Genomic DNA, 22,240 nt, shown 5'->3' on the forward strand with positions numbered 1-22,240 from the left:
TGTTGCGTTGAAGCAGGAAGATCTGGATTCTAGTCCCTGCTCATCTATGAGATCTACTGGGTCACTTTGGGCCCAGTCACTGACCCTTTGCCTAACCTACATCACAGAGATGTTATGAAGCTAAAATATCAGGATCATGTAAGCTGATCTGGGTTCTTCAAAAGAAGACAGAATATAAATGTAATTTAATAATAATATCTGTGAATAAGAATGATACGGAGTCAGACAAATGGAATAGGGAATTTGATGGTTCTCTTTTGCTTAATGAATAGAACAAAAACAAAAAACAAAACAAAAAAACCCACAACCAAACAAAAATGCCCTGGCCAAGATACTAGTCATAATAGATCTAACCAAAATGGATTCTTCTTGTAAATCAAAAATAAAATCCTGTTAATCTAATCAAGAATAAAATCCTCCTGTAGTGCTATTTCCAAAGAAGGGGATCACCACCAACCATGAACAGTTGTACACCTTGGGGTATGCAACTCTTTGAGTGTATTGATGCCTAAGTCTGAATTAATGTATCCTAATTCCATTGTGAGATATTCAGTTTTAGTATGGTTAATTAAGTTTCTGAATCTTGCCCTATGTGCATGACCTGTGTTTGTGGCATATGAGGCAATTACTTGCTGGGCCTCCTTAATCCTTCCAGCTAGATCTATCATACTTGCTTTGGGTCCTTAAAGAAAGGTCAGCCCATATTAAATAATACAAACGGCTGTGCTTTTTTATTTTCTTCCCGGAAGGCCAACACCCACACACACAAACAAGGCAGCTTACAAGCATACTTGGTAAGCACCCCCCCCCCCCAAACTTCTTACCAAGAAGGCTACAGAATAGTTCTTGTTTGCCCTGGCCAGGAAGAAAGGTATGTTCTGGACATGCATGTGGTAGGCATGTCATGAGTGGAGCCAGAGGTCAGACTAGATGGCTCAGGAGGTCCTTCTGACTCTGTTTCTGTTTCTCTTCCTCACCCTGGTCCAGAGTTCCTATTACAATATTAAAGCATTGTTCTGAATGGAACACTGACTTCAAAACAGAGAAAGGTGGAACAAAGAGAACCCAAAACCAGCAGTCAACCACTTGCAGAAGTAGCTTATTGCACCGTTTTTTGGTGCTTGCATGCTTATGCCTACCTCTTCATCAGCTTTGGGATGACCAGGCAGTTGTAGCTAGGGCAGCTGTCTCTTGGGGTGCTTTTGAGTAAGGCCCTATAGTTTAATCTCTCCATTCCCATAACTTTATGAAGGATCCAGATACTGTATGGCATTTGTAATTATCCCATGTTTTCCCATTGTTTCTCCCATCCTTTTTCTTTCCAAAGAAAATGGTTTAAGGGGAAAGGCGAAATAGCTTCTTCATGTCTTGGTTGGTAGCACCAGGAGTTGCTCATGTAAGAGCACCTTTGATCCCTTTCGACTGGGACACAGCTCATGGATCGTTAGATGTTAATTATCTACTTAGCCTTTAAATTAGAAGTGAATTAAATATCTTCCAGAAGCTTTCATACATGGCACGAATTCTTCAATTTTTTAAAAATAGTGCATTAGAATAAATTGCTTTTGACATGATAAAAGCCAGTATCTTTGACTGCAAACACAAGCTACAGTAAACATGAATCTGTTTCAGTTTTCCTTGAACACAAGGAAGTTGTGAGGAAAAAAATAGAAATCTTTCACAAATTAAAACTATGAAATTAAGACAACGATGAAAAACTGTTATGCACTCGATCCAAAGCAATGTTTATTCGAGAGTAAGCCCACAAACTTCAGTGTGACTTTTTCACCCAGACATGTGTGCAACGGGTAGCAGTTTACGCAGATCTCGATGAAAGTCCCCCCCCGCCCCGTGAGGGATTCCTGATGACACGCCAAACTCGGCGTATCCCACCCTCACCCCACCCGACCCGCCCATGTTGACATACTTTATCTCCTGTGCGTCTTGCCTGTTCAGAAGGCAGCCGCCACAGTTGTCCTAGCAGCAAGTGAGGCTTCGGCAAATGTTCTCTTGAGCATGCGTGAGCGATCTGAGCATGCTCAATTTCACTTAGGACCAGATTCTCCTAGGATCTAGCGTTGGGTCAAGTTTTTCCGAATAGAAACCCCCACTTCTCCTCTCTCAGCTGGTTTCCGGTTGGCCTGTGGCGGGGCTCAGCCTGGAGGTTGTCAGTTCTCCTAAGATGGCGGATGGAGGCGACGGCGAGGGAGGGATGGCTGGAACGGGCGGCGCTGCCCCAGTCAAGCCTCCGGAGTTGGCCAGGGTGAGATTCCGCGTCCGCTGGGGGGTCTTCTCGGCCTCGGGATTAATACCTTCTGCTGCACGCATTTCTGTTTCTCGTGGGCAATGAAAGCCATGTAGGGCTCGAAGCTGACACACTATGCGGGGAACTCTATACAGCCCTACCAAGTGTCTGCCATAAGAAATGGGGAAGCTCGGACTGTGCCCTGAGGGTATTGGTGCCTCATGCAGCCCACACAATGGGGTTGTTAGCCGTATCCTTGCTTACATTCAAGCCAGCAGGCAAGAGGTCTTTTACCGAAGTGCTCGGTGTGATTGGCTCCCGATACTTTTCGCCAGCATGCAAATGGTTAAACCCTGCGGCTCTGTCAGACGGGAGTGCACACCTGCACATTGAACAACGCTACGTGCATGCTGTCAAAACTCATTTTAGATGACCGGCAAAAATGGGTGGGGGTGAGGGGAGAACCTAAAATGTTTTCTTAATTTTACAGTGGCAAGATTTTAGTTTTAGGTGGAGCTGTTTTATGAAATAGTAGTTTTCCTTCCCCACCCCAATAAGCATGGAACAAATAAATGTTCTGACAAGATTGCATTTGGAACAAAACAACAAAGTCAGGCAGAAGCAGTATTGAGAAGAGCTTTTCTTCTGGAAAGAGATCTTTCTGGAGTAAAACAGGAATGTTAGGGCATTTACCTGCACTGCCAATTAAAAATATATGTGACTATAATAATTAACCTAAACTCACTTTAAATAGGTTTAATATTATTATTGTGAAGTTGGAGAGGGAAAGGAGGAGGACTGAGACCAGTGGGCACATTATGCTTTTGCCCTTTGGTGGATTGATTTCTAGGCTGCCTTCCTAAAAGCAGTTACTAGAAAGTAACTCAGACTCTTGGGCCAGATATAGCAATGCCCTTGTGTTTTGAGCAGTGTTATTAATTCATATGTTAGATATGCATTGTGAACACTGGTGACATTTTTTTAGACATTAAGTTTTGAGGAAATCTTTGTTAAATGTAACTGTATTAGCAAACTTTATAGGAGTTCTTCATTAAAGAGGAGTCTTGAAAAGGGCTTCATCATGTAGGAGAGCAAGAGTTGAAAGATGTGTCAAAAGCTGAAGAAATGGTGCAGAAAAATAAAGGGAAATACATTTGGCATGAGACAGTGGAAATGTGATAAATACAAGGTTGTGAGTTGTGGTAAGTGACAAGGAACAAAGGTAGAGAATAATGAGGTACCTTAAACATAATGGTAATTTGAGTTAGTGTGCTGGCTTGTTTAGCAGTGAATAATAAAGAGTTTCAAATAGTTTCATTCAAGAAAAAGAAACTGCATTTCATATCATTTCTTTTATCTTGGGTTGGGTAGACTTTAACAGCAGCTTAACCTTAGTGAATACCAGGAAACGTAAAAGATTTTTATTTCCTATATAAGCAAAGGTGATAGACCAATAACTCAGTTATGGGTATTTGGAGAGAGTCTGTATAGTAAGTAGAACAACTAATAAGCTGCTGTTTCAGTGATGTGTTGTCATTGATTGCTGTTACCCTGTGATGACCACCATGTGTCAGATAAGACACTGCATATACATGTATATTGTTTTTTTCTGTTCAAAACACACGTGAGCAATGAGTAAGAAGGGATTAGACCTTGGTTGTATTATTTTAAAGGACAAAGTAACATTTTAAAGAGAAAAATGATACACATACCATCATGTGTATTTTTATTTGCTTTTTAATACTCAAAAACCTGTCGTGTAGCACTGGATTTTAGATGCAAATATGGAATTAAAAGTGAATAGTAAGACAACCTATGTTAGGAAAAATTTTAGAAAATACTGTGGAACAAGTTGATGGAACTATAAAACTTTGCTAACATTTGTGAAACTGGTCTGAATCTGAAAATATTACTAATACTGTATTGCCTGAATTTGTTTGTTTTTTATTACATTGCAATTATCGCCTGCTTTTAGATTTAAAAAATCAAGGCAGATATTAGGGGTTCAACATATAAACTACATATATTATTGAAGGCAGTTTTATTTTTCAAATGCATAACTCTAGGAATCTGTTGTTGGCTATATTAAACCATGAATATGTAATTAAAATGTAACTAACTTTAATTGTAATAGTATATATTGATGGCAGAGTATTGAAATAAGTGTTAATGCCTTAAATTGGCTGTTTTCCAGGCAGGAAGACTTAGGGGTGAGTAAGCCAGTTCTTTTACTTTGGTTGAAACTATCTTGGTAAATTGCATGCCAACCCTGTATTTGGTACTGTAGAGGTGAATGTAGAAATTGCAAGTTGTGATGCTGCAGTAACAGTTAAGCACCCAGAAGGCGATGATAGGTGTCAGGTGGAGAATCAAGGGCTTGTGATGTAAAGACTCTGGCTGAACATTTTGCTTCCTGAAACTGGTAAAGAGGCTGTGGGAGTGTTGGGGAAGTAGACTACTGCATTTTAAGATCTGCTGCAAGCTGTCCTGCCACTTTTCCAGCATTCTTTGCCATTTTAGCTGATCTCATCAGTGCAGAATAGACTCACCTGCCCTGGCCATTCAGCAGCCCCCTGAGCATTTAAGCAGGCATCCTGCAGAGTGCTGGGTTACCATTGGATGCCATGAAGATAAAGGTGCTGCTCCACTTCTTCATCACCTGTTTCTTGCTCATGTGGGCTTATACCCAGAACTATGCCTGGGAGGGAGGCTGTCAGATCAGTGTAGAATATGATCTCCCTCATCCATGATTTAATTGTGGATAAGGCAGCTGATCAACCATGTATAGCTGAGACCTGGGTGGGTGAACAGGGAGGAATCAACCACTCCCAGTTGTGCCCACTGGGGTACGTGGTTCAGCATTAGAACAGACTTGAGGGTTGGGGAAGGAGGGTCACCATAGTTTATAAAAATTCTTTCTCTCCAGGCACTCTGTCTGTCCAACAACCAGTCTGGAGTGTTTGCACCTTGGGTTGGGCCAGTGGGACAGATTGGGGATTCTGCTGGTGTATTGTGCACCCTGCAACCCATCAGTTTCCCTACCTGAGCTGATGGAGGTAGTCTCAAATGTGATGTTGGGGCCTCCCACGTTGTCTTGGGAGACTTCAGTATTTGTGCTGAGTGCACCTTACCTGGGTTAGGATTTCATGGCTGCCTTGACAACTGTGGTACTGCCTCAAGGTGTCATTGGCTCAGCACATGCAGTGGGAAATACTGTAGACTTGGTCTTTTCAGCTGGATATGAGGATGGTGGTCTGAGTATGGGGGACCTTGACTCTGCCCCTTTGTCATGGCCAGAGCTCCACCTGCTGAGATTCTGACTGATGGCAGCTTTTCCCCTCTGCAAGGGTGGGGGCCTATTAAGATGGTCAATTTGCAGAGGCTAAAGATCTGGAAGGTTTCCAGAGGGCTCTGGGGGATTTCCCGATTGATACAGTTGCTTTGTCTATCAAAGCCCTGGTGGTACTGTGGAACATAGAAATGACCCAGGGAGTTGTCATGATCACTTCTGAGTACACTCCCTGTTGTAGAGCTCACATGGCTCCATGGTGTATCCTGGAGCCGAGAGTGATGGAAATTAGGAGATGGCTTGAGTGCAAAGGAAGAAAGATTCCCAGTGGATACAGTTGAGCCCTGGTGTGTGCTTATAACTGAGTGTTCTTGGGGCAGTGATGGTAGCAAAACAAAGCAAAACACTGTCTTTATACATTTTCCCTTTGTTGCCCAGCAGGGCTTCTCAGGTCTGTCCAAGCCTGCTAATATGCTGACTCCAGGGGCATCTAGGAACCATCTGAGACCTGCTGTAATTTATTCTCTGTGCACTTCCAGGAAAAAAATTCCTGCATCCACCAGAACTTAGACTCAACAGTTAATAGGTCTGAATCTGTGCAGATATCTAGAGCACAGTCTGGTTCAGCATTGCTGGGTGAGTTTCAATTGGTACAGACTGAGGAAGTTAACAAGGCTCTTGTCCTTTTGTGCAACCATCTCTGTACTGAATCCTCCTTCTTCCTGGCCTATAGAAGCCAGCAAGGAAGGAAGGGATTAAAGCAGTTAAATCAAGTGAGATACTCAGAGATAGTCTAGGCCAGTTTTACTGGATGAGTTTCAGTTAGTACAGTTTAAGGAGGCTGACAAGGTTTCTGCAACCAACTCTGTAGAGGATCCTTACTCCTCCTGGCTTATAAAAGCCCACAAGGAAATAACAACTGGCTGGGCCAGGGAGGTGATAAATGTCCCCTTGCAAGGAGTGGTTCGATGCTGCCTGGAAGAGGCAGTGGTGAGACCACTTCTGAGAAAATTTTCCTTTGACCCAAAAGACCTTAATAATTATAGGCCAGTAGTAAATATCCCTTTCCTGGGAAACGTTCTTAAAGGTGGTTTCCAATCAACTCCAGGCAATCTTTGAGTCTGATTATCTGCAGCCATTTCAGTCAGGGTTCAGGCCTGGTTTTGGCATGGAAACAGATTTGGTGACCCTGTATGATGTGCCAGGACAGAGATAGCAGGAATGTGACCCTGTTGATATCCTGGACCTCTTGGTGGCTTTTGATACCATCAGCCGTGGTATCTTACTGTGGCAGCTGTCTGAGCTGGGAGGGTTGGGTACTACATTGCAGTGGTTCTGCTCCTACTTAGAGGACTAACTTCAGAAAGTGGTACTTGGGGAATACTGTTCAGGCTCACAGATTTTCCAGCATGGAGTTCCTCAGAGGTCTGTTCTGTTCCTCATGTTCTTTAACATTTACATGAAACCACTGGGTGGGGTCATCCAGAGTTTTGGAGCATGTTGTTATCAGTGTACTCATGACATGCAACTCTATTTTTCTTTTAAACCAGTGCCTGCCTGTGAACAATGGACTGGGTGAGGACTAACAAACTGAAGCTTAATCCAAACGTTTTCCAGTTTCTTATCTTTCTACATAATTACTAAATTCTGTTTTGCAAGAAGCAGAAAATGCATCTAGTTAAAGAGGGGTTTGCAGTTTGGTTGACAGGCAGCTGGTTTGTTTCAGTGAGCTTAAAAAAACAAGGTGATTTTCTTGCACTTCTGTTTTGTGCCATTTTAGAATATTAACCTCCTCTTCCGTATTTCTTTTTCTGATTGCATGGTGCAATGTTTCTGGTAATTCAGTGAAGCAGCACAGTAATTAGAAATGGCTTTATGAGGTATGATTGACTGCAGGCCCTTATTCTGTAAATAGAAAGAGGTGCTTTCTCTCCTTTTTGCCCTTTGATGTTCCAGACATCATGCCTGGTAATGTTTCTAGATATATTTGCCAGATTATTTTAAAACTTTGACTAGCTAGGTCCAAATCTACTACAGATAATGTCTGTTTGTATGAGCTTGCCTTTATTTTAAGATATATGATAGCTTTGCTTCAAACCCTAACAACACTGTAGAGAGGGAATTTCTGGTTCATGACAAGGAAGGCTTGCTATAGAGGGCAAAGGGAGCAGTGCCCCATTTAACTTGCCCTCCCTAACCTGCTTATCATTGCTTGTCTCTCAGACCTTGTTTATCTCCATAGGATGCTGTGTCAAGTGGATGGCAGTAGTTGGTGCAGTATTCTGTTCTTCTTTGCTTCCTGCTTTGGCTTAAGGGACCATTGAATGTGTGCGATAAGTTGCTGATGCAGAAAACATTCCCCCAGCAATTACTTTTTCTTTCTATGCAAGTACAGGAAGAGGCTTTTCAGGAAGGGATGACCCGTTCCTTTGCCAGCAAAAAGTTTGGATTACCAAAAGTGCCCTCTGGCTTTGAGCCAGAAAACAAAAACTGTTTAGTTGCTCTTCTTCCATCTGTTTCATGGCTATAGAGACAAAGGGGATTCTGCACAGCCAGCCAGGCATCTGCAAAATCACCCCATCTCATTCACACCATACCACTTAACTGATGACTATGCAATGAATGGGGTGGGTGGCAGAAAGGTTACAGGTAGCCACGAAGGGCAGCAGCAGTATCTCTCTGTTGTATCGCGTATATAACATCTCTGGGTGGACGAATTACTTGAGAAGCAGAAGAGAAGTGAGAAACGCAAAAAGAAACCCTTTGGATGGATATGTGATGATTTATGTAGCTTCTCTAATTCCTGAAGTTTGTGTATGGCCATGGAGAAGAAGGCCCATGGCCATTGAGGAGATGTCCTGCGGTTGCTGTTTCTTTCAGGGCTCTTTACAGGCCCCCAGATTTGCCCACCAGTCAATTCTGTTGTCTGGAAGTGAGGAATTCTTCCCTTTCCTAGCCATTTCTTTGTGCTATATGCATCTGCTTGCAAGGACACTTTTACGTATTGTGTGGAAGTGAAAAATCCTTGGCTTGGGAAGAACCTCTTTGCTTAGGATCAAATTTATTAAGTTTCATGCTCCTCTGTTGTGTTGCCACATGCTTTAACAGCTTGAGTATCCAACTTCTGAAAGAACAAGCCATTTCTGGAATTTATAAGCCATTTACTTTTGTTCTTTTTCTTTTGCTGCTGCTACTTTTACACTGCAATCCTATATATGTCTATTCATTGAGTTCAATGGGACATAAGTGTATATAGGGGGGAGAGAGAGAGAGCGCTTTTCTATCCGTCCCCTACAGAACGTCTTGTTTACAGCCTTACAATCTGTCCAGTTTACCAATCAGATTGTCAACAAGCTTTCACTGGTGCCTGCCTATTTACAGTTAGGAGAAAGCTTTAAAAAATCTGTTTTTCATTGTTTTTTTAATTTTTATATTCTGGGCTGGATATGTTAAGATATAAGTCAGTGTAGCAGTTAGAATGTTGGAGGCCCAGATTCCAAGATCTGCTCAGCCATGAAGATAACTGAGTAATTTTGCTAACTAGTCTCACAGGGTAGTTCTGAGCATGAAATGGAAAATGGAATCTTGTATATTGTTCTGAGCTGTTTGGAGGAAATGCAGAATAAAAATGAGACAATTTTATGTTTCAGTATGTAAAATGGTAATTTAAATTAATTGTTTAGCTTAATTGTTTTAATGATGTTACATTTTTGTTTAGGCATTATGGCCTTTAAATCTGTTAATCCCTTTTGGCCAGTTCACACAACATAATAAACCTGAGCAATATGGTTTGTTTATTGAAACATCCAATGCTGAAATCCACCAATGGTTCCTTGGTGCAGTAACAATGGAGTGGTGGAGTGGTGAGGATTGGATGTTTTCATCAGGATCATATTCCACTTTCTAGGTGCCCTGTCCAGCATTTCAGGTCATGTTATGGTGAGTTTCAGTAAATTTCACTAGCTGTCATTTTGTTTGCATGTTCAGTTCAAACTGCTGGTGTTAGTCTGTTCCATGCAGCCTAGGCCTTTAAAAATTTATAAAATGAATCCCTTCCTTCTGTATGAACCTGCATGAGAATATCAGTACTTCTCCGATTGTTGACTGTTGTCAGTAATTTGGTGAGCGTGCAGAAGAGATAGAGATTTTTTTTTACCTGTAATGTGGAAATTGTGGAATGATCTCCTAAAGGAAGTATATCTCATTTGTTCATATTCTGCTTTTAGAAGAATTCTGGAGTGCTGTTTCAGTGGGTATTCTTTTTAATTAAAATCTTTAAAGTCACTATGAAATTGAAAAAAATAACTATATTATGCATGAGTTTATTCCTTACATCCTTCTGATCATTCAGGATCTCTGGAACATGCAGAATCATCTGATAAAATAGTTACAAAACTTTTATCCGAACAAATTTCAAGATAAGAGTTTCTTGTATCTTAGAAAGTCATGAGGTATTCTTTTCAGTATTCACAGATTCAATAAATGGATGCCATATTGCATAAAAAAATGTCAGTTTGTACTTGGTTTCTTTGTATATGAAGATATTTAGTGAGTTTCTCTATTAATGCAAGGTCCCAGATTTTCTGTTGGGGACCACTAGAAAGGGTTTATACAAATAAAATAATTACTATGAACACAGATTATTTTGAACTCTTATACCAAAGGAACAGTAAGCTGAGATGTCTTTTCCTGACAAGTAGGGGTGGTATTGATGTTTCTGATTAATGGAAGGAAACAAATCTGTGATTTTGAAGTTCATTTGAATCAACAGATGGAATAGAACAGTGTGCCAAGTAGGAAATTAGATTTTTTGAAGGCAATCTTATTTTATTCTTGTAACAAGAGAAAGTGATTACTTGATTCTTCCAGACATAATTTGCTATTACATTGTGTTTTTCAGTATAACCAGTTTTTTTTCCCCTATTTATGTCCTGCCTTTTTCCTACAAAGGGCTCAAGGCAGCTAACATCATTCTCCTCCTCCATCTTATCCCCACAACAACAACCCTGTGAGGTAGGTTGGGCTGAGAGTCTGTGACTGGCCCAAAGTCACCCAGTTGGCTCCATGGCTGAGCAGGGACTAGAACCCAGGTCGTCTGAGTCCCAGTCCCATGCTCTTAACCACTACACCACACAGTTTTAGCAAAAAGAAGGATAGCATAGAAATGAAGTAAATGTATTCTTGGAGAATGAGATGGCAAGTGTTTAGAAATGGTTATTTATTTTGCTTGAGCAAATCTTTTGGAAGAAGGGTTCAGAGAAGACTCTGATAAAGAATCTTCTCTATAGGCGGTCCCTGGGTAACATAGAAACTTAGCAAGTTAGAAGGAGTCTCCTGGGCTTCAACTGGCTCTGCTCATGTAATATACTGAAGGAGCCTGATAGGCTAAAAGCAAATAACATTAGTTAGCTAAACAAACGCCATTTGCTTTCTGTATAACTGCTTGCTTTGGAGAGGAAAAAGGGAAGGCAAAAGAATGTTGATGAAGAGGCAGTGAGTATAGGAAGACCCCCACGCAAAGACTGGCACGCAGTGATCCCGCTCCACCTGTGATGTCATTGGACTAGATAAGGGGTCTGCACGAGGCCAGGCATGCAGTGGACATGCAGACCCCGCAAGGTGATTGGGTAAAGGGTCAGGCAGACCCTGAGAGGGGATTGGGTGAGGGAACAATGGGGGCGAGATTAAGTGGAAAAAGAGAGAAAAGGAGGAATGTGTATGTGTTGCTGCCGGCCTGCATGTAGGGAGCAGACACCCGGTGGCTTTGCTTAGCTGAATAAAACTGAACGGATCTCCGCCTGTCTGAACCTCATTGGCACTTGGTTTAGCTGGTCTGTAAGTCACCTGGCTAGCAGGGACACCAACAATACAACATGTGGTTGTCCAGTTTTTCCTTGAACACCCTCACTGATGGGGTCCCCATCACCTCCCATGGAAGCCCATTCCATGTCCTAGGAGTTCTAACCACCAGGAGGTACTTCCTGCCATCCAACCTGAAACCTTGTTCCTTGAGCTTTGTCCCATTGGGCTGTGTCTCCACTACAGGGGAGAACAAGTGCTGTTCCTGAAAAAACAGAAATTTGTTTTTATGTTGAATTTGCATGTAAGTCAGATCACACTTAGTTGGACCTCCTCATTTGCAGGGGTTAGGGGTGCAGGACCCCCATGAATGTGGAAAAACTGAATATTTCCAGGTCCCCCTGCCCATACTTCCTCTTTGCAGCAAGGAACTGCAGGACTTCCCTCTTTAGATGGATGAGACAAGAAGCCGTGCTTTGGAGGCCCTCTCTTGCTCACCTTTTGCTTCCCTTCCCTTTGTGGTGATGACGATTTCCTGCAATATAGGCTGTATGGTAGTTCCTTCAGAAGTATGTGTTGTTCATAGCTCGGATGTACTTGCAGCAGATTTATTGTGCTGTCCATGCAGGCCTCTATAGTAAGATAAAACTTAAAGCTGTATCTTCCTAATGATGGAACTACAGGACCAACAAAGTAGATGGGCAGAGAAACTGTATAGTCTGCATACAGTTTCTAGAGAGCCATAGGATTGTTAGGGTTTCCAGCTCCAACAACAGAAAAGATTTCCACCCTTCGAGTTGGGGATTCTCACTTGAATCCCCTGCTAACGCCTCTCGCCACAGCTGGCATGGAAGGAAGATGTTCCAGGGGGAGGAAAGGGGACCAGGTCCTCCAGGGTGTGATGCACCCTGATGTCCAAAGTGCTAGATAGACAAAATCTGCTGTCCAACAGACTTGCAGAGTGGGAGGAGCTTGGTGGAGGTTGGAGGTGAACTTTGCTTCTGCACTTAGCCCACATTAGATGCCCATAACCCTTTAAGTTTGGAGCCTTAAGGGCACCCCTATTGATTTGTGTTCTAAATTGTGTTTTCTACATAAGCACTACACTGTGTTAGAGAACACTGCTCTCTCTTCCTCTGTTGTGCTATTTGTAGTTTGTGATAATCTTTAACTTACTCTGTGTAGTTAGGTTGTCAGGTTTATTTTGGTAATATTATAGAAACAGTGTTTGTATATTGCATTTCTACTGTTTATATTTAATTGGGCAATAGTGTCTAGGCGTTCCAACCTGCTATGGTGACATTATGAGAATATGTATGAACTAATGAACCAATAATTCCTTTTTAGAAAATTTTGTTGTATGGCATATGTTAATATGTGAATAAATATGTCTGAGTCTGGCCCCTGACTTGTGGATATTGCAGTGGTGCTCAGCCTGTTTACTATTGGCATTGCTGCAGTGCTTGGCAAGTGCAAGTATTGTCCCAATTATTATTCTGTGTGCTATGACAGAGATGCAAGAGAGGAGCCTGGAACTCTGTGCCAAGGAAAGCTAAGTTGATTGTGTTTGCCTGTCAGCAGAATGACACAGTTATTCCAGTAGGCCTTTAGCATATACGTTAGCTTGTTGCTAAAGGTGTTTTAACAGTTGGTGTTTATTTCTTTTATTGATTTGTTTTTAATTGTTTCTATTTTTATCAAAATTCAATTTTATCTGTGTTATAATTCGATTCCTTGACCCATATTTGACAGAATGGTGAAGCATAAATTTAATAAGTAAATGCCAGCTGCATCCTCATTATGAGGGATGATGAAAAGTTATAATCAAATATTAGAAAGAGTGCTTTTGTTTCTGCACTTGCTTATAGAGAACCATAGATGTGAGTTCTCCCAGCCCTTTTTATTCTTCCTCTTGCTTCATATTTATGGCAAAAAAAATCTGTGTGTCTCTAGCAACAGTTAAATGCCAGGAACTCATGCCTTTATCTCTTGAAGCTGCTCTGGAGAAATGCAGGTGCAAGACTTTTGACCAGGAACAATAATTGGGACTGATATTTGATCGGTAAACATTTCATGACCCCTTTCTGAACATGGGTTCAAAGTGCTAGTTATTATAGTAAAGCCTGGACAGCTTTTGCTCAGGGTATCTTACCTGCCACTATCAAACACAGGGTCTCCAGATCATCATCAGAAATGAGGCAGGTCATCCACTCAACCCATCCACTCAAAAGCTCCTGTTAAAAATGGGGGAACTACCTTGAAAAGAATGTAATTTATTAATTTATTTAAAATATTTTAAAGCTGCCTTTCAGTCACACTTTCCTCATAAAGAAATTTATAATATTAATGTGGTGTGGTGGTTCACAGCGGGTAGAGGGATTGGCAAAAAATCAGCTTTGAATTAAAGCCGTTCAGAATAACTTATATGTTTCAGCGAAATATACTGAAATCCAAAAGAGTGGTTATTTTTTCACCTCATTGGCAGGAAGGACATGCATTTAAGTAATATTGGAGTAAGCCTGTATTGATGTATATATTTTAATTTTGAAATGTTTATAGAGTTTGTCATACTCAAGTTGGTCTTACTAGTTACAGCAAATAACTGTATTTAAGCAGAAAAGTATTAAAAACTCCAATATCTATATACCGCATCAAGCTTTTTTCAGGTTTAAGCTATGCACCCCCATAGGTTGCTTAGACTGATCCGGATCATTCCTTACTTTTCTGTTAAAGTTGCTGGAATTGTAAACTCATGGGTTAGGGGGTTATAAAAAGTATGACTTCAACATACTGACTTAGAGTGTACTATTGTGTGGAACCATATATTAATTTCAGTGTGGAATGCAGTCACTATCTTTATTATTTATTCATCCTTCCATAGTGTTTCCTCATTTCTTCATGCAGAAGTTGTAATGAATATACACATGGTGTATATTCTGAACATGCACATGGTGGGCATGTTGTGAGCGGAGCTGGCTGGTGCCGGAGGTCAGACTAGATGGCCAGGGAGACCCCTTCTGACTTGCTCTGTTTCTATGTCTGTACACACACGTTTGTGGGGGGCAGATTTGACTACCCCAAGCCATTTTTCAATGTTTCCTGAAGGTAAAATGCCCCATGATACAGCTATGTGTCTGTGGTGTCAAAAGATATGTTTTAAACTCAAAACATTAGAAAAGTACAATAATCTGTCAAGGATAAAAAGCTCATTAAAGCTTTATTATTACTAAGATCTCAAGGTTTTGGGAGATCTTATGAGGTATTTTTCTAGCCTCATAACAAGTTGATGTTTAATGAGGTGAATTGCCCGAATGTGAAATGCCATGGTTTTGCCAAGCTGTTGACACACAGAGTATTTAAGCTTGCTTCCCTAGATCAGGTTTCTTCAGGAAATGCTAAATTGTTGCTTTGCTTTGAAGGACATAGATGCCCTAATGGCAAAAACAATAGGTTCTGGGGGAATTTTGTGCTACTTTCCAGAAAGTAGTAAGTGACTGAATGATCTAAGTAGTAAAAAATTACATCATTCGATCAGCAGTAGATGATAATGTCATGGGGAAATTTTGTTTTAGGTCTTCTTCAGTGTATATTCTGCAATGTAAGGTGCCTTTTTAATAGAATGGTCAGTAAACCTCAGTACCTGGGGTTTTACATATAAGAGGGTGTTTTGTCCAAGACAGAGTTATTTATTTAAAGCACTTTAACCCTGTTCTTTGGCTGGAAAAGCTCACTGAGTGGTGAATATACAGTCAGTGAAACAGGAATGCAGGCTTAAAAGTCATGACACCACTCAAACATTGTTCAGCAATTGACCCGTGGAGCATTGGTTGTATAAGTGTTACTGTATGCAAGAAGAATACTTACTCATACCCCGTACAGACATTCTTCCAGCAATCCAGAGTACACTGCAGGATCCCTTATCTATGATCATGCTCTCTTTTACAATTGTGTCTGTTTCAAATGCTGCTACAGTGGCTATCCTACTGGACTTCAAAATTGTATACCTCTGAAACAGATGTGGAATATTTTCTGATCTACAGAAAATGGTGGTGAGTTTTTGTGTTTCCTTTTTGTTATAATGACCATATGTTCTTCCATTTCTTGCAGTGGTGGGATGAAAGGCTTGATTTCCATACTGCCTTTCTCCAGCATTTGGCAAAAGTTGTTCCAGATATATATTCTGATGAAATGGATCCCTTGCCAGAAAAGGAGGAAGAAATAGCTCAGATGACCATTCTTTACCCTCTGGAGCGGCAACTGTTTGGGGAAGATCCATATGTTTGTCTGGAGAAACTAAGGCAAAGTGGCACCTCTCAACTTTGCGGTAAAGTGTTCAAAAGTGGAGAGACAACATATTCTTGCAGGTGAATAGTTCTGCCCTTACTTACCCTTTAGCATTTCAGCTTCAGACATGGTCCTGGGGGAGAGGTTGGAGCTCTGCTTTTGCCCCCTCACCTGCTACAACATCCCACTGAATTTAAAAAAAAAAACTTCCTTGCAATTTCCTATATAATCGGCCTGTGTGGTTTGGTGCCAGATCTATCCCTGACCAGAGCCTGCCAGTGGAGAGCTCATACACGGAGTGAAGTGTTCCTGCTGAAGGCACAGGTCCAAGGGAGAATTTAGTGACTAGAAATAACTGATGACACTCTAGATGGCTCTCTACTTTGCAGCTAAGTAGTGCTAGCGCAGGCACAGCAAAGGAATATGAAACTGCATCTGGTACCAGGCAGGCAGAGTCTTTACCAATGCCAAACTGCCTGACTACCTTCTATGGCCAGAAATGCCACCCATAGGCATCAGATTCCCATGAAATAGAGGTGTTCTGACACTCACAATACTTTAATACATATTTCTTTCTCTGCATGCTCAGTGGGATAGGAAATCAGTGGTCATTTGCTACCTTGGAGAGCATGGTGCTCATTTTGGAACAGATGAGCAGAGCAGCAATGTGTCATCCCATGGGGGAAGAAAACAAATCTGGATTTTATATTTCTAGTCCAGAGGATTCAGTGTTTTGCTTGCTTGTTTGTTTTAAAGGCAGGGGAATGGGCAAGCAACTAACAGCCAAAGGCTCCCTGGGGAGGTCATTTTATAAAATCAGCCCTCAGTACACTCAGTTCCTATTTTTTTGGTGGAGTGTTTTTGGTCAGTTTTTAAAAGGGTACAACAATTTCTTTTATTTTCCCTGCCTTTATATTTTAGTTGTTTTGTTTCAAGATTACTTGGGCAAGATTTTTTTCTCTTTTTAAATAATCTGTTAGGTTTCATTAGGAAAGAAAACTTGCTTTTGGATTCTGGGCACTTGGATGCTGGCACTGATATTTTTGTTCATTTGTGAAAACTGCTTCTGGATGCTTTGTGTAATGCTGCTTTTTGGGGAGTAGGGATTTATTTTGGTTGTTTGTGACCACTTCTGATTTTGGAATATTTCCCTTTTTGTGGTATCATTTGGCAGGCATGGTCTGACAGCTCATGTGCGCTGGTTTCTTGTTTCTGTTATATGGCTTGTTGTTTCCCTAGTGTCCCAGTTTCTTTTTCTTCAGGAATGGCTTGCTGGTTGCTCCTGTAGGTTAAGAAAGGTTACTGGTTTCTCTAGCAACAGTATATTGCTGTTGTCATTGTTATCAGCTGCCTAGAGTCCTAATAACTGGCAATAGATGGGATGATGATGATATCATTTATATTATCCTGTTCTTTGTTGGCATTATTTATAAATGCATGTGCTTAGTTTCCTCTTTCTGGGTTGTAGCTTGCTAGATGATTTTCTGGTTAAAGGATGGTTTCCTTGTTGCTCAAACCAACTTATGGTTGTTCTATTTTATTTCGCTGTAATTATTCTATTATTTTGCTTTATTTTTCTGTTCTTTGCTGGCATGATCTAGAATTTCTTGTGTCCAAGTTTCTCTTCCTGTGTTATCATTTGCTGGCTGCTGTGGAGTAAGAATGGTATCTGTGTTGCTCTGATGACATTGTGATTATCATAATCATACTGTGTTTATGGGCATAATAAGGAATTTCATGTGTCCCAGTTTTCTCCACTGTGTATTTCAGTGACTGGTGCTACATGTCTGATACATTTGCATGTGCACACTTTTATTTTCAGGCAGTGGATTCTTGATGTGCAGCAGAGATGTGCAGTCAAAGCACATTATAACAATGTTGTGGTAATCAGAGTCGAATTTTCTCATTTAATTACAGTCTGTGTTACCTGACTTGCCAGATAGTTTCAGTGTGCTTCTGTGTGAAATGAGTTGGCTCCATCTCTGGTGACCAGCCCTGCTAGACTTAAAGGTATCAGCTGAAACTGAAAGCTGCTGCTGAACTTGAGGAACTGATTTTTGCCCTAAGCAAAGTTAATTAAAACCAACTAATTAAACCATGGTTTGATATCCTGGGTTGTAAACTAACTGTATACAATAAAAGTTCCCTTGTTGTTGTTAGTTGCGAAGTTGTGTCCAACCCATCGTGACTCCATGGACAACATTCCTCCAGGTCTTCCTGTCATCCACCATCCCCCAGAGTCCACTTAAGCTCACACCAACTGCTTTGGTGACTCCATCTAGCCACCTCATCCTCTGCCATCCCCGTCTTCTTTTGCCATCAGTTGTTCCCAGCTTTAGGGTCTTCTCCACTGAGACCTTCCTTCTTATTAGGTGGCCAAAGTATTTGAGTTTCATTTTCAGTATCTGGCCTTCTAAAGAGCAATCAGGGTTGATCTCCTTTAAGACTAAGTTCCCTATATTTATATTAAATTTCAAATGGTGGTTTGTTTGAAAGCAGAGGCTTTTCCTCTCCTGTTGTATGTCAAAGTGGTCAAGGGAAAGCCCTGTATACAAGGCTCACTGAGGTTTAGTCCTGGTAAACTCATACACGTTTTAAGTGGTTTTCTGTGCCAGTGCATTAAGATGTTTCTGAATCCTGTTCTTAATTCTTGAGTATAATACTGAGGCTCAAAATATTACTGGGGCACTGCTGGAATATGGCAGTTTTGAGTAATTTTGGAGGAGTATGTGCTTAGAACAGCAGCATTAATTCCTTGTTTATATTGCAGAGAATGTGCAAGTGATCCAACTTGTGTACTTTGTGTGGATTGTTTCCAGAACAGCATTCACAAAAATCATCGTTACAAGGTAAGACTATCTGTGGTTTAAAGTAATATCTATTACTGTAGTGTTCTAGCAAATAAATAAGGTTATATATAATAAATAGTTATTTAGGAATTACTGCTTTCTTGAAATAAAAAATCTTATTTACAAATGAAAAGCTGCTTTAAAAATAAAATTAAAAATGTAAAAAATGTAAATATAGAATGGCTGAAGCATTCTAAAATTTTAGATCTGTGTTTTCTATTCTGTGTTTTCAACTGTGAACACTTTGATTCTAGAAAGAGAATGGTACCAGATCTGCTGCACAGTATGCAAGAGGTTGATTTATTCTTTAATAACACAGCCTTGAGTGCTATTTCTAGCAGAAGGGAAGGTACACATCAAATAATAACCCTATGCCTTCAGCCTGTCATGCTTCAGTGAGCACTCAACGTGTTAGGTGTCCATGTGGCAATGCAGGTGGTTGAGTTATTATGTTAGCAGGATAACATAATATGTTGTTGTGTCTCCAGTTGCTGAAATTAGTGTGGTGTTTATACTGAACATGGTGTTCATAATTTATCTTTTAAGCAGAATAGTTGTGGGGATTATTTATTTATTATTTATTAAAAGCTTTTATATGCCATCCTATTATATAAATATCTCAGGACGGCTTACAGTACTTTAAAAAATTTAAAATAACAGCAACTTCCAATAAACAAATTAAAACAATGTATAAAACAATAAACAGTAAATCACAAAACAAGACCAACTGTACATTAAAAGCTATTGATTTTAAAATGCAATTTAAATAAAAAGGTTTTGGCCTGATGCCAAAAAGAGTATAAGCTTGGCTCCAGGTGAACCTCTCTGGGAAGTCCATTCCAGAGTCTGGGTGTCACCGCAGAGAAGGCCCTACTCCGAGTTGATGACCTTTTAACCTCTTTTAGAGAGGGTTCCTGGAACAGGGCTTCTCCCACACATCTTAAGGGGTGTGAGAGCATATAAGAAACGTGATGTTCCTTCAGGTATCCTGGTCTCAAGCTGTTTAGGGCTTTATAGGTCAAAACCAGCACCTTGAATTGGACCTGGACTTCAACTGGAAGCCAGTGGAGCTGGTAGAGGACCGGCATCATGTGAGAATAACAGCTGATCCCCGTCAGCAGCCTAGCAGCTCTATTATGTACCAGCTGAAGTATCCAGACCATTTTCAAGGGAAGCCCCTGTAGAGCACATTGCAGTAATCCAAGTAAGTAATCCAAGGGATTAGGCCTGCTTCTCCCAAAATACCATTCCAAATTGAATCTCAGACTTTGAATCTGAAGTGGAAGAAGAGACAGGATTGCAGTGCTCAGCTGAAATGCCAAGGCCAGTGAATTTTGAGATGAATCCTGCAGGTGGTGAGAATCAGACCACCTCTGGTTCAGGGGTAGACACAATAGAACAGTGGGACTCAAACATTTGTTGTCAAACTCTCAAAGATGACAAAAGAGAGGAAGGAAGATTTTGTATTTTTAAAGCCTCCCATCTCCTCCTTGCAGCTACATCAGATGCACATAACGCTAATGCTTTCTGCTACTACATGTAATGCTAAATCTTAGTTTACCATGGTCTCAGGATGGTTTATCAATAAAGACAAAATAGAATAAAACACAGCATCCTAATTAAAATATTCCAATCAGCAATAAAACCACCTATTAAAACAATGAAGTTTTAAAACATTGGGAAAATAAAAAGGTTCTAGCTTGGCACAGAAAAGAATAAAGTGACAGCACCAGGCAAACCTCTCTGGGGAGCAAATTCCACAATCAGGGTGCCAACGCAAAGCAGGCCCTTCTTGGGTAGCCACCCTCCTAATCTCCTTCAAAGAGAAGGGCCTCTGCCCCAGATCTGAAGGGGTGGGAAGGCACATATGGAAGGAGATGCTCCTTCAGATAACCAGGCCGTAAGCCATTTTGGACTTTACAGGTCATCACCTGCACCTTAAATTGGACCTTGACTTCAACTGGTAGCCAGTGTAGGTGGTAAAGGACCAGAGTTATGTGTTCATACCTGCCGGTCCCTGTAAATAACCTGGCAGCTCTATTCTGAACCAGTGGAAGTATCTGAACCATCTTCAAGGGCAGCCCCATGTAGAGCACACTACAGTAGTCCAATTGGGAAATTACCAGCACATGGGTCACCATTGTCAGGCACTGCCCATCCAGATAGGAGTATAGTTGATAAATCAGCCAAAGCTGAAGGAAAGTGCTCCTCGCCACAGCCACTACCTGGGATTCCAGAGAGAGCTCTGGATCAAGGAGCACTCCCAAACGGCTCACCCTGTCCTTTAGGGGGAAGTTCAACCCCATCCAGAACATGGTTGGAAACACCTGCCTGGGAGGCTAAACCGCCTACGAGCAGGACCTCTGTCTTGTCTGGGATTAAGCTTCAATTTATTGGCCTTCATCCAGCCAGGCCTTCATCACCCCAACCAGGCACTGGTGCAGGGCCTCCACTGCCTCACCTGGATTAGATGTAAAAGAGAGGCAGAGCTGGGTGTGCTCAGCATCTGATGACTCTGCAGCCCAAACCTCTGGATGACCTCTCCCAGCGGTTTCATGTAGCTGTTAAAGAGCATGGGGGAATAAAATGGAACCCTGCAGAACTCCATGGGGAAGCTGCCATGGTGCAGAGCCACAATCCCCCAGCACTACCTTCTGGAATTGGCCTGCCAAGTAGGAGTGGAACCACCACAAAGCAGTGCCTCCAACTCCCAACTCAGCCAGCCTATCCAGAAGGATACCATGGTCAATGGTATCAAAAGCCACTGAGATGTCCAGGAGAACTAATAGGGACATACTCCCCCTGTCCCTTTTCTGCACAGGTCATCATACAGGGCAACCAAGGCAGTTTCCGTCCCATAAGCAGGCCTGAAGCTAGACTGTAATCGTCCAGATGGTCAGATGATTTTGTATCTGATGGTTTAAATCATTTCAGATGCACACTTCCAGTGGAGGAGGATTTTGTGACTGTGGAGATACAGAAGCATGGAAGACTGGACCATTATGTTCAAACCACGAGTCTGGTACAACAGGCAATACAGGACAGGTAACATATTTGTAATAAATGTACAACTAAATACTGCAAAATCACACTGCTTATGATTTGGAACCACATGTTGGTTCATCAGTCATCATCTTCAGGGGTACTACAGTCAACTTGTTTTACCAGGAAGTAACTGCTTAGAATAGCTTTTATACGAGAACATATCGTGCAAATATTGCAGTGACATTACAAAGGCATTTGAGCAGACATGTGACTCTAAAAAGTTGATGTTAGATTCTTCTTAAAGTTTTAGGATCTTGAGGATCTTGAATTTTTTCTATAAGCTCATAGTGCTGCATTCTATCTACATCAGTGGATGTGACATAGATGCTATGGGTGGGGAAGGAAAAGATACAACTAATTTGAGAAGCCATTTGAACAAAACATTCCAAGTGGTTCTTTAAAGGAATAACTGAATGTTGCCTTACTCCAAGCAACACATTAAAACTTCACGTAGGGACACTTTTAAAAGCAAAATGGCTGGCTACCCAATATTTGACTCCAGGATCAGCTAAGGCTGTGGTGGATGGCAGGTAGATAGTTTAGATCATGGGTTCTCAAACTAAGCCCCGCGGGCCGGATCCAGCCTGCCATGCCCTTTTAACCAGCCCGCCCCACAGGTTTTGCGTGGCTTGCTCACGAGGAGGTCGTTTTGGAAACGCTTGGAGGAAATGATCTCCTTGTGAGCAAGTCAGTACCTCAGCCGGCAACAGCTTGTTCACGGGGAGATCT

At 41.4% G+C, this 22,240-nt stretch overlaps 1 protein-coding gene across 4 annotated transcripts in view; it reads left to right on the forward strand.

Moving 5' to 3' along the window:
* Positions 1 to 1,953: 1,953 nt before the first annotated feature.
* The window catches only part of UBR1 (ubiquitin protein ligase E3 component n-recognin 1), an 86,610-nt gene continuing 66,323 nt past the window's right edge, over positions 1,954 to 22,240 (forward strand). For 3 of the 4 annotated variants that reach the window (XM_044437272.1, XM_044437274.1, XM_044437273.1), the window contains exons 1-4: positions 1,955 to 2,263; positions 15,441 to 15,697; positions 18,388 to 18,466; positions 21,401 to 21,511. In XM_044437272.1, coding sequence (XP_044293207.1) covers positions 2,183 to 2,263; positions 15,441 to 15,697; positions 18,388 to 18,466; positions 21,401 to 21,511 — 528 coding nt within the window. In that variant the 5' untranslated portion in view covers positions 1,955 to 2,182. Of the gene's footprint in view, positions 2,264 to 15,440; positions 15,698 to 18,387; positions 18,467 to 21,400; positions 21,512 to 22,240 lie in introns of all 4 variants that reach the window. The other variant, XM_044437276.1, reaches the window with a different exon arrangement.

Source organism: Varanus komodoensis, unplaced genomic scaffold, assembly GCF_004798865.1.
Source record: "Varanus komodoensis strain SLA01 unplaced genomic scaffold, ASM479886v1 scaffold3, whole genome shotgun sequence".
Taxonomy (NCBI): Eukaryota; Metazoa; Chordata; class Lepidosauria; order Squamata; family Varanidae; genus Varanus; species Varanus komodoensis.